Genomic DNA, 12,700 nt, shown 5'->3' on the forward strand with positions numbered 1-12,700 from the left:
TCCTAGGCTCGAACTCACAGCTGCTGTCGTTTCAGTTGCCATGAGCAATATGCTTAAACAGGAGCTGGAATATGCAGACATAGAAGAGCACTTCTGGACCGACTCCCAAGTGGTTTTGGGGTACATTAACAACGAAGCACGCCGCTTTCACACGTTCGTAGCGAACAGAGTGCAGAAGATACATCTCAGCACTACTTCTCAACAGTGGAGATATGTTCCCACCAATGAAAACCCTGCTGACCACGCATCAAGAGGTTTAAATGCTGGTGAGATTCTTACATCCAATTGGTTGACAGGGCCAGAATTCTTATGGAAGAAGGATATACCTCCTGTTGCGGATATTGATATAACAGCACTAGCGATTGGAGATCCTGAAGTGAGACAGGCTCAGACACTGAGTGCAGAAACTACAGAAGTCAAGCATCAGTGCCTCTCAGACCGCTTGACAAAGCTGTCTTCATTTTCTGCAGCTGTCCAAGCTGTGGCTCGCCTCATTCGCCGAGCCAAAGGGGATAAGTCCAGCAGTCACAGTACGGTAGCTGAACGAGAAGATGCTGAACACATCATCATTAAGGACTTGCAAAGAAACACTTATCCAGGGGAGATCAAGTTATTGAGAAAGGGGATCCAGCTGTCACCTCGCAGCAAGCTGCATCATCTTGATGCCTTCCTGGATCAGGAAGGAGTACTCAAGGTGGGAGGAAGACTTTGCGATGCGCTTTTACCCAGTTCAGTCAAACACCCAGTTGTCATTCCTAAAGATCACAACATAACAAAGATGATAATCTCTCAATGTCATGATAATGTCAAGCACCAAGGCAAGGGCCTCACAGTAAATGAGATCAGATCACAAGGCTACTGGATTCCAGGAATGAGCCGAGCAGTAGCATCCCATGTGCGTCACTGTGTGACATGTCGTAAGCTCAGGAGACCAACAGAAGAACAAAGAATGGCAGACCTTCCCTCAGAGCGTACAAATCCATCCCCACCATTCACGTACTGTGGTATGGACTGCTTTGGTCCCTTTGTCACTAAACAGGGACGGAAGGAACATAAAAGGTACGGCCTCATCTTCACATGTTTCAGCTCCAGAGCTATTCATATAGAAATGCTATATGACATGTCTACAGATGCCTTCATCAATGGCCTGCGCTGTTTTGTTGCATTACGAGGAGCAGTGCGCCAAATCAAATGCGACCAAGGCACCAACTTTGTAGGAGCCAAGAACGAACTGAAAAATGCTCTAAAGGAAATTGACACCAATCGTCTGACAGTGTTCTTAGCTGAGAAGCAGTGCGACTTTGTCCTAAATGCGCCCCATTCAAGTCATGCAGGCGGGGTATGGGAGAGACAAATCAGAACAGTGAGAAATGTTCTTCGCTTAACTCTCTCACAGTCTTCTGACAGACTGGACGATGCATCACTGCGGACATTCTTTTATGAAGCTATGGCGATTGTTAACAATAGACCACTCTCAGTTGACAACTTAAACGACCCCAACAGCCTTGCACCTCTCACTCCTAATAACCTGCTTACTATGAAATCCATTCCAGCATTACCACCACCAGGCAGATTCGTCAGAGAAGACATCTATGCAAGGAAAAGGTGGCGTCATGTTCAGTATCTCGCAGAGCAGTTTTGGAGTCGTTAGGCAAGGAGTATCTATCCAACATTACCACTAGGCAGCCTGGCACACAGCAAGGAGAAACCTGCGAGTAGGAGATATTGTCATGGAAAAGGCTGAAGATCTGCCCAGAAATGAGTGGCGGCTGGCCAGAGTTACAGAGACTACTACAGATAAAGACGGGCTTGTGAGACGAGTCAAGGTATGCCTTGGTGACCGGAATCTGGGAAAGGATGGTCGTAGACTCAACAAGCTGTCTGTCATTGAACGCCCAGTTCAGAAGCTGATCCTGTTGCTAGAGACTATCTAGCTGCTTCTGAGAACAACCAAGTGTATCCTTTTCATCATATCACTTAAATTCTAATATTCATTCACCATAGTATGGACATTTTACGTCCGTTTTCTGAGTTGAAGGTTAATTTTTTATTTTTGAAAATCATTCGTAATTTATACTTCTTAACGTTATACAAATCACTCATGATTTGGTGGGAGTGTAAAGGACCCTATATCTCCCTATCTCTGAAATGGGCCATCACCTTTACCTTCAGCCATAGAGGGCGGTGTGGTCATGGAATACTTGAGAGGTTTTTGCAAAAGGGGACTCTTATTAAACCTGAGCTAAAAACTCTTTATTTGTTTATGTTTTGGTTTATTAATGGTTTTCACTGAATACATAATGTTGTATTTTTATTTTGTTTTACAAGAGCGTCTGTCACTTATCTCACATGCTTTTATTTTGAAGTCCGTGAAAGGAATTGCAGTGGCGCGCTGTGTGTCTTTTGGCGCACTTTCTATGTGATGCGTCATTCTGATTAAAGCTACCGGAGAAGTGAGATGAGAGTTTTCCAAACTGTGAAACTATAGCTTTAAAAAAGGTTTCTTTCTACCTCTTAGCTCCTGGCTGATGAAGGGCACAAGGTACAGTTTTAATTTATGTTGTATGCTAAATTTTGAGAGATTAAAGTGTTTGTTTCTTTCTCCTTTGAAGCTGTTAGTGGGTCATTAGCATATAACGTTAGGCTATGCAGGTGTGTAAATCAGTGTTATGTTATGTAGAGTGTGTGTGTGATTGATTGTATTGTATTATTGCTTAGTTTCTCTTGATTTGAACGTCTAATATATTGTTTTCAGGAAATTAGGCCTTTATTTGGTCATTTCATATATTTTAGGTTTTTCTCTCTGAATTGAGATCATCAGCAGTACAATAAGGGAAAGTTATTACATTAGCCTGCTCACTAAAACTTGAGTTGTCACTATTTACTAAAGCCAATTAGACTGCATATGTGTATTCTCATGTGTTTGTTATGGACATGTATCATTTGCATTGAGATGTCTAATATTTGTTTGTTTACTTTCATTTAGCTCTTACGGTGTTTCTGGGAATAAAATTCTTTAAACATCAGTTCTTGAGAGTAAACCGCATCTGTTCAGCCGGGAATGCTACATATTATATTATATTATATTATATTATATTATATTATATTATATTATATTATATTATATTATATTATAGAGGAAGAGGACATCTCTTCCTCTGTCATTAACACTGCATGTATAAACCTGCAACAGTCAAGAACATTTACCATTACTCAATTGTTAAATTAAAGTGCAACTGGATTTTTTTGCGTTCACTATCAAAATCATTTTTATATTTCCGTGGGAGTTTGGCACGAACCTTCGCTGATGGTGTGTGGATCAGAGCGCTTTAGAAGCACAATGAAACAAACAAATGCACCACTCATGGCATTTATATTTACTCAAAATTCCCTTATTTGGACAATTAAAAATGATTGAAATTTAAAAGTTCACAATAATTGTGGATATCTCAAATCAAGGGCGTAGGTTTGCTTTGAAAGTTGGTAGGGACATATTTGACAGAGGCAGGAGACAACCTTAGGATTATCATTTAAAAAATGGAAATGGCACATGGAACTAAGTCTGGTAATATACAAATAACAGTATTCCCTCATAGTGATGGTGTCATGTTCACTGTTGTCTTTTGTTTTTGTGCTTTTATGTTGAAGTTTAGTTTAGTTCCTGTTTCCTGTTTGGTTTTTGTAGTCCTTTGTAGTTTATTTTTATGATTGGTGTTCCCCTGATTGTTTCTCCTTCCCTGATTGTTTCCCCAGGTGTCCCTCATTCCCTTGTTTGTTCCTTTCTGTATTTAAACCCTGGTTCTTTGTTCAGTCATTGTCGATCGTTGTCGTTTAATGTTTCCTGATGTTCATTCATGTTTACCCTTTATGTTTATTCGTGTTTGTTCACGGTAACCTTGCCCTTCGTGGATGTTTCCCAACCTGTGTACTCCTGGACTTTATTTTGTGTTTAGTTTGATTTTCCCATCGTGGACTTTTCATTTGTTCCTGTGTCTGTTTATCTGTTGTTGCAAATTAAACCGCACGTAGATCCAAACCTCCCTTCTGCCTTCTCCTGCATTTCCTACACTCATAACAGATGGAATGGGACTAAAACCCTACCAATCACAACCCACCGCAGATAATCCCTCTAATCACAAACATAATAACACAAGTTTAAATCTCTTACGATTCACATCACTTTTGTCCAGTATGGTATCAGATTGTTTCATTTGCCCCTTGACATAACTCAACTTACCCCTATCCTGAGACAGGACCACATTTAATCATACTTATTTTATACATATTGGTCATATTTCTATGAGTCAAGTCAAGTGGTTTTTATTGTCGTTTCAACCATATACAGTTAGTACAGTACACAGCAAAACGAGACAACGTTCCTCCAGGACCATGGTGCTACATAAAAACAACAAAGGACCAACACAGGACCACATGAGACAACACAACGAAATAAAATACCTATATAAAATACCTATATATACCTATATAAAGTGCACGTGCAAACATGTGCAAAAAGTACGGGACAGTACGACAAATTTCTGACAATGAACAGGACAATAGACACAGTGCAGCGCGACCAGTACTCAGTAGTGCAAAAAGATGACAGTTTCTAAAATGTAAACATAACATACTATGAGATAGTGTTCTATGCACATAGCAGTTATTGGAGTAGCAGACAGTTATAAAGTGACAGTAATTAAAGTGCAACTCAGGACACGTGTGTGTGTGTCAAACCAGTCTCTGAGTATTAAGGAGTCTGATGGCTTGGGGAAGAAGCTGTTACACAGTCTGGCCGTGAGGGCCCGAATGCTTCGGTACCTCTTGCCAGACGGCAGGAGGGTAAAGAGTTTGTGTGAGGGGTGTGTGGGGTCGTCCACAATGCTGGTTGCTTTGCGGATACAGTGTTTTTTGTAAATGTCTTTGATGGAGGGAAGAGAGACCCCAATGATCTTCTCAGCTGTCCTCACTATCCTCTGCAGGGCTTTGCGGTCCGAAACGGTGCAAGTCCCAAACCAGGCAGTGATGCAACTGCTCAGGATGCTCTCAATAGTCCCTCTATAGAATGTAGTGAGGATGGGGGTTGGGAGATGTGCTTTCCTCAGCCTTCGAAGAAAGTAGAGACGCTGCTGGGCTTTCTTGGTGATAGAGCTGGTGTTGAGGGACCAGGTGAGGTTCTCCGCCAGGTGAACACCAAGGAATTTGGTGCTCTTGACGATCTCCACAGAGGAGCCGTCGATGTTCAGCGGAGTGTGTTCACCTTGTGCTCTCCTAAAGTCAACAACCATCTCTTTTGTTTTGTCGACATTCAGGGACAGGTTGTTGGCTCTACACCAGTTCGTCAGCCGCTGCACCTCCTCTCTGTATGCTGACTCGTTGTTCTTGCTGATGAGACCCATCACGGTCGTGTCATCGGCGAACTTGACGATGTGGTTCGAGCTGTGCATTGCTGCACAGTCGTGAGTCAGCAGAGTGAACAGCAGTGGACTGAGCACACAGCCCTGGGGTGCCCCAGTGCTCAGTGTGGTGGTGGTGGAGATGCTGTTCCCGATCCGGACTGACTGAGGTCTCCCAGTCAGGAAGTCCAGGATCCAGTTGCAGAGGGAGGTGTCCAGGCCCAGCAGGTTCAGCTTTCCAATCAGGTGCTGGGGAATGATTGTGTTGAATGCTGAGCTGAAATCTATGAACAGCATTCGAACGTATGGGTCCTTATTGTCTAGGTGGGTGAGGGCCAGATGGAGGGTTGTAGCAATGGCATCGTCCGTTGAACGGTTTGAACGATACGCAAACTGCAGTGGGTCTAGTGAGGGGGGCAGCTGGGTCTTAATGTGCCTCATGACGAGCCTCTCGAAGCACTTCATGATGATGGGTGTAAGTGCGACGGGACGGTAGTCGTTGAGGCAGGACACTGAAGACTTCTTTGGCATGGGGATGATGGTGGTGGCCTTGAAGCACGTTGGAACGACGGCGCTGCTCAGAGAGATGTTGAAGACGCCGGTAAGAACATCTGCTAGCTGGTCTGCACATCCTCTGAGCACTCTGCCAGGAATGTTGTCTGGTCCAGCAGCCTTCCGTGGGTTGACCCTATGTAGAGTTTTCCTCACATCTGCTGTGGTAAGACAGAGCACCTGGTCGTTGGGAGGAGGGGTGGTCTTCTGGTAGCCAATTGATCAGAGCATCCCTAATATTACTTTAGCCTCTGACTTATTTCCCTTTGCTGCTTTTGTGGAAACTGACTCATCTTACCCAACTCTCCCCTACTTGAAATTGTCTTGAAATTACCCTTCACTGCTGTTGACATGCTGTTAGCCCTTACATCAATACTAAATACAAGGTCCCATTCAAGGCAAGTCAGTCCAATCTTTGGCCATCTTTGGAATGCTCCCTGCAGCTATTTTCTATGGTTACAAGTGGCATAAAATACAGCTATTATCTACTGGAATTGGGGAAAGACCGGTGAAAAATGGGGAAAATAAATAAATTGTGCCTCTTTAGTTTAGATCACGCTAAATAAAGCACATTTTCAAGCTGGTCCAGCTAATGTGCATTTGCATTCTTGTGTTGACTGACAGGTGATTTCTGTATCTAAATGTTTATTGGCTCTTTTACCTGTAAGATGGGACTTCCTTTTCTACATCCACCATATTGGGCATTCCAAATTCTCCCATTCACTTTAAAACGAGTGGTCCGTCTCGGGCTAAACAATCTTTGTTAATTATAACTTTACTGCAGGCTAATTGTGTCAGTGCACATTAACATGAATGTTGACTTTGTAATAAATAGAAATTATTTGACTCATTACATTTTTTAATTAGTAATTAAGATGCAGATTTGGTTAGTCAGCAGATGCTTCTCTCTCTCTCTCTCTCTCTCTCTCTCTCTCTCTCTCCATCTCTCGCACTCTCTCTCTCTCTCAAATACACACTTTACACACACTTAACTTGCTGTCTGCTTTCTTTCATAGTGTCTCTAATGTTTTCTCTCTCTCTTTGTCTCTCTCAAATGCAGTCTGACATAGCCACAAAGCTTAGCTATTGACTTTTGGCACAAATGGAGCTGAGGCAGGAAATATCATGTTATCATAATGATCTCTGTTCTTTCTAGATTAGGCAGGGTAGCATATGGCTCTAACACAGGGGAGAGGAAAATAATGCACACACATACACACACACACACTCTCACACACAAATGTATCTAAATGAGGGGACTACTGTAGACTGTAGACTTATATTGTTTTAATTTATAGCTAATTATAATTACTAGGCTAACCCTAACTTGTCTCCTGGTTTGTTCTAGTTTTTTTTTTTTAATTGTTTTAAATGTTTCTAACAATCAAACAAATTTCATCCCTTCACTAAAGCTACAGTCACACACACACACCCACACACACACTTGTGGAGTGTTTTCCATATGAGGTAGATGGTGTGTGTGTGTGTGTGTGTGTGTGTGTGTGTGTGTGTGTGTGTGTGTGTGTGTGTGTGTAGCGTGTATTTATCACTTTGTGGGGACCAAATGTCCCCATAAGGATAGTAAAACCCGAAATGTTTGCCCTTGTGGGGACATTTTGTCGGTCCCCATGAGGAAAACAGCTTATAAATCATACTAAATTATGTTTTTTGAAAAGGTAAAAATGCAGAAAGTTTTCTGTGAGGTTTAGGTTTAGGGGTAGGGTTGGGTTTAGGGGATAGAATATAAAGTTTGTACAGTATAAAAACCATTATGTCTATGGAAAGTCCCCATAAAACATGGAAACACAACCATGTGTGTGTGTGTGTGTGTGTGTGTGTGTGTGTGTGTGTGTGTGTGTGTATCTAGTGATTTGAAGGGCTTCAGTTTTACGTGTCAGAGATCAGATTGACCCATTTCCTCCACAGTAGGCTCCTGACTTGGGGAAACACACACACACACACATTTGGAGTTTGTATGTGGCACTTTTGCCCTCCTTTCTGCGTTCCCTACATCATCATGAATCCCTACAGGAAGTGACATGTGTGGTCTTTTCTCTCTCTGCAAGGTAAAAGTGAAGGAAGCCTGTAGAGGAATTAAATATGGATAGGAGACAGGGGAGGCAGCATGGATGAGGGGGTCTGCAACCACTCTCTCTCTCTCTCTCTCTCTCTCTCTCTCTCTCTCCTAATGATGTGATGCTATGTGACAAGAACAGTGCTCATGGGGGCAGAGTTACCATAGCAATCCCCCCCCGGTGGCAATCTCCCATGCACAGCATCCATATTTAATGCAACTTTTACTTAGTGCAGTTCTACTGCCCACCCAACCCAATGTTCTGTTACTTATTCTCTTACTTATACTTTCAAAAGTATGATTAAACATTTATGGTCTGGATGTTGTAATTATTGTGTTGATGGTAAGATTTCATGCTACCTAGAGAGAGAGAGAGAGGCCTTGCGCAGCTGTCATGTTTTATCATTGTGGCATGGGGGGCGTGGTCGTGTGTCGGTCTGCGGGAGAGAGAGAGAGCGGTAAGGCTTGTCACCTGGTTTGTAATTACCTCTAACACCTGTGTCTTATTATAGTGATATGGAGAGAGACATTTAAGGAATGCCAAGTGTCGAGAGAGGGAGAGCGAGATCGTTTACGGACATGTCCGTCATGTGTGTGTTTGTCCTTTGTTTCAGTTTATTATTAAAATATTATTTATGTTGAAAAGTCGGTTCTCGCCTCCTCCTTTCCGGGCTTCGGCACCAGTGTAAAGGGATCAATGGAAATTATTTAATTTGACTGAATTTGCCAGAAAAATAAGTTATACCAATAACTTAAGTAATTCTTAAAGGTTAGATCAAGTAGAAATTATCCTTGAGATAACAATTGCAGGTTACTACTTTTTCAATGTACATTCAAATATGACATGGTTTGACGTCGATGACGATCAGTCACGAGACATACGAAAACCAATGACGTTGGATGTCAATGATGTCAAACCTGGTGCAACTTATCTGTATGTGCCATATCTGAATATACCTGAATGTGAATAAGATTTGAGAGCCATGGCAAAAGGGAAGATTCACAAATCTTGGAATATAGTACAGAAGTCGTATGGACTACTTTTATGGTGCCCGTTGACGTTTGTGGACAAAAAGAGCTTTTGCAAAATAACTTATTTTGTGCTCCACAGAATAAAGAAACTATCCCTTTAATTCAAGCAAGACTACATTTTGCATCTGTGCCTTTACATTTCAGGAACAGTAAAGGCCATATGTTAAATGATATGTTTAAGAATTGATTGACCACTCAGTAATTTGTTATCTGATCCTCAGAGAGCCTTACACACAGAGCACTAATTGATTAATGCGATCGACTGAGTAGCTGCACATGTCTTGTGCTGCTGTCCCTACACTTGTGACTGACAGATATGTTTGCTTGTTCACTTTTGTATTTTAGGTTATGAGTGCACTAATAGCTTGGTGAGCCACAGACAAGCCAATGAGAGAATGGCCAGAGGTCACATGATCTACAGAAACACCTATCAGACGGTACTACTGATTTTACTGGGCATACTCCATCTGGCGAATACACAAAGTAAGTAACATAAAGACATCAAACACATCTGTGAAAACACATTCTAATTTTAATGCATCAAATTATTGCATTGCTCTTACAATTAGCCTAGAGAAGCAAATTGGTATTGGTAATAATTCAGTTTTACTTGTGGTTTGTATGCATTTTTTGGGTAACATTTTACAATAAGGTTCCATTTGTTAACTTTAGTTAACAACATTAGTTAACATAAACTAACAATGAACAATACTTTTACTGCATTTATTAATCTTACTTCATGTTAATGTTAACATATACTGATACATTTTTACATTAAAAGTTTTGTTTGTTAACATAAGTTAATGCATGGTGACCATACGTCCTCTTTTTCGGACCTTAAAAAAGCGTCCGGCTGGGATTTCTAAATTTGCAAAAATGTCAGGGATTCAGCTTTAGTTGCATTATGAAGTGCATCTGGTCTAATACTTCATTGCTTTAACCCCTCTTTGGAAATCCTGCCTTCTCAAACACCAATTGCTCGATTATGAGAGGCTTGCAACAACTATTGGCCAAATACCTGCAGCAAAAATAAGGTGTCCTCTTTTTGGAAAACCAGAATATGATCACCCTATATAATGCAGTATGCATTAACATGAACTAACAATGAACATTTGTATTTTTATTAACTAACATTAACAAAGATTAATAAATGCTGTAAAAAAAAAATATATATTGTTAATTGTTTGTTCGTGATACCTTATGCATTAACGTCTAGGTTACTGTTGTAACCCCAGTTCCCTGATGGAGGGAACTAGACGTTGTGTCAGTGAAGTGACACTAGGGGTCTCTCTTGAGTGCCTCAGTTGCCTCTGAGCTTTGAGAAATGGCCACTGAGAATTGGCGAACAGAATTTGCATGTCCCTCCCCCGGACATACGGGTATAAAAGGAGGGAATCGTGCATCTGTTTAGTCAGGTTTTGCATTGAGGAGCCGAGAATAAGGTTCGGCCGTTACAGTGGTTTGTCCGGTGTTGTGGCAAGAGGGACACAACTTGTTGTTCCCTCCATCAGGGAATGGGCGTTAAAACAGTAACCTAGACGTTCCCCTACTGTCATTAACTCGACGTTGTGTCAGTGAAGTGACACTAGGGGTACTTATCCAATAATCCAATAATCCAATAATCCCTGCACGTAACCTTCCCCAACGTACCATAGAAACGTCATACACTTTTTTGGTTCCCGGCATCCCTCTTCTCTTGAGAGAAGAGCCAGCCACAGCCTTTTCTCTCTCTATGTTTACCATAGGGCTGTTAGAATCGGCTCGGGCCATCTAACGTTATAACATGCATCAGGGAAGATGTTCTTTTCCGATGCTATTCTTTCAGGGGGAAAAGGTCCCGAGGAGACCACATCCTGCCCAGGTTGGGAGGTCACATGTGGCAAATACGTCACATGGGCTTATGAGCCACACATGGAAGTGGCACGGTGGTAGGTCCTACCTGGTGAGGGAGGAGCTCTACAAACACAGTGACCGGGGGCAGAGGGAGCTGCCCAAGGGAGACGTGAGTCCGCTAACAGGGGGACCATATCGCGGAAAGTACAACAGAGGGGGTAATCTTGATGACCAATACCTGTGGAGCACCTATTCCAGTACAGAGTAATTAGTACCCGTAGTGAGTCTGGTTGGGAATTCCTCCACCAAATTCGCAAGCCAGAGGGCTATGGAGGAAAGACATCCAGGGAGCGCAAGCTTTTGTGGGGTAACAGATTCACCTAGGGGTAAAAGCGCACAAGTTCACCTCGGGAGAGGGGAAATGCACTATGCACAAGCAGTACACCGATTCAGCTGTCCCATATTACCGAGTTCTACTTGCTCGGACCTGAAGAAACACGGGCCAGGACCGACTCAACCCTTATTGATCTCACAAAAGTATGGGTGTTGCCCAGCCCGCTGCTCTGCCAATGTCTGCTAGAGATGCACTGTTGGCCAGTGCTCCTCGTAGAGCGTGCTCGAACCCGCAAGGGGGCCTTGTAGGTCTAATAGGATGACGTGATCATCTGCCGGACCGACTCCAGGCAAGTGTCACTAGCACAGTGACTCTCGAGAATGAGCTAGAATCAGCAAATTCGTCAAGGTAATTGAGTACGTGGATGCCCGCTTCCCTTAGCGGGGGAAGGGCTGCCTCTGCAACCTCTTTGAAGGTGCGAGAGGACAGGGACGAGCCGAAGTGGAGGACTTGGTACTAGTATGTCTGGCCTTCGGATGCGAGCCGTAGGACGGGTCTGTGTCGAGGCAAGATTTAGGCATGAATGGGTTGTGCTTTCACTCGCAGGATGTTGGCATTCCCGCCATGCACTGAAGATGAAGCGGATGCCGCTGAAACGGGGCGAGCACCTGCCAAACTGAATCGCGTAGCCGAGTCGGATGGTCCTGGCAGCACGACGGGTTGGAAAGTGTAAGTGACGAGTCCAAGCTCCGAGTGGGTGGCACTAAGGGTTGATAACGTTGAATGTACTTGCTGGGGCTTTGCAGCGGGGGGGGGGGGGGGTTAGGGTTAATATTATGTCGGGTAGAAAAGTTGCATCCCGAAACAGTTGTGCTGAGGCAGAACTAAAAGCACTTACCTTGCTCTGCGTTCCCAGCTAGGGGCATAAAAATTACTGAGGAGGAGGTCCTATGGAGAGTCTGGGGGTCTGCAGTCAAAGGCGTGGAGGCGAATAGACTACGTCCCTGGTGCCGTGACTGTAGGTGTTTGGCATCAGACTGCTGTGAGAACGTTGTGTGTGGACACCGGTTAGGTGAATCAAGGAGTGAGCAAGCTGTGCTTTTGGGTACCACAGCCCAGTCTTGAGCAACGAGGAGGCATTATGTGTTGAATGGCCTTCACTGCTGAAAACCGCTGGGTGAGGTCCTCAGCGGCGTCGCCGAATAGGCTGAGCTGGGAGACGGGGGATTGAGAAAGTAGGCTTTGTCAGTATACCGCATTTCGACCAGGTACAGCCACATATGTCGTTCCTGGTACACGAGGGTGGCCATCGCTCCGAGTGCCCGCACTGTGACCTTTGGTTGCGTGGCTGTAAGTGGCGCCCTGACCCGAGGAACCAATTGTCTAGCCGTGGGGCGAGCCGGTCTTGCATTGGACCCGGACGGGGGAAGAAGGCGCGGTGTGGGGGGTGGCTGAAATGGCTTTCCCCTGGAGGAAGGAAAG

General features: G+C 43.6%; 1 protein-coding gene across 2 annotated transcripts in view; it reads left to right on the forward strand.

The window, feature by feature from the left end:
• Positions 1-9,436: 9,436 nt before the first annotated feature.
• The window catches only part of LOC127643761 (receptor-type tyrosine-protein phosphatase S-like), a 56,887-nt gene continuing 53,623 nt past the window's right edge, over positions 9,437-12,700 (forward strand). For both annotated transcript variants that reach the window (XM_052126624.1, XM_052126623.1), the window contains exon 1: positions 9,437-9,534. In XM_052126624.1, coding sequence (XP_051982584.1) covers positions 9,447-9,534 — 88 coding nt within the window. In that variant the 5' untranslated portion in view covers positions 9,437-9,446. The remainder of the gene's footprint in view (positions 9,535-12,700) is intronic.

Source organism: Xyrauchen texanus, chromosome 5 (assembly GCF_025860055.1).
Source record: "Xyrauchen texanus isolate HMW12.3.18 chromosome 5, RBS_HiC_50CHRs, whole genome shotgun sequence".
Lineage (NCBI taxonomy): Eukaryota > Metazoa > Chordata > Actinopteri > Cypriniformes > Catostomidae > Xyrauchen > Xyrauchen texanus.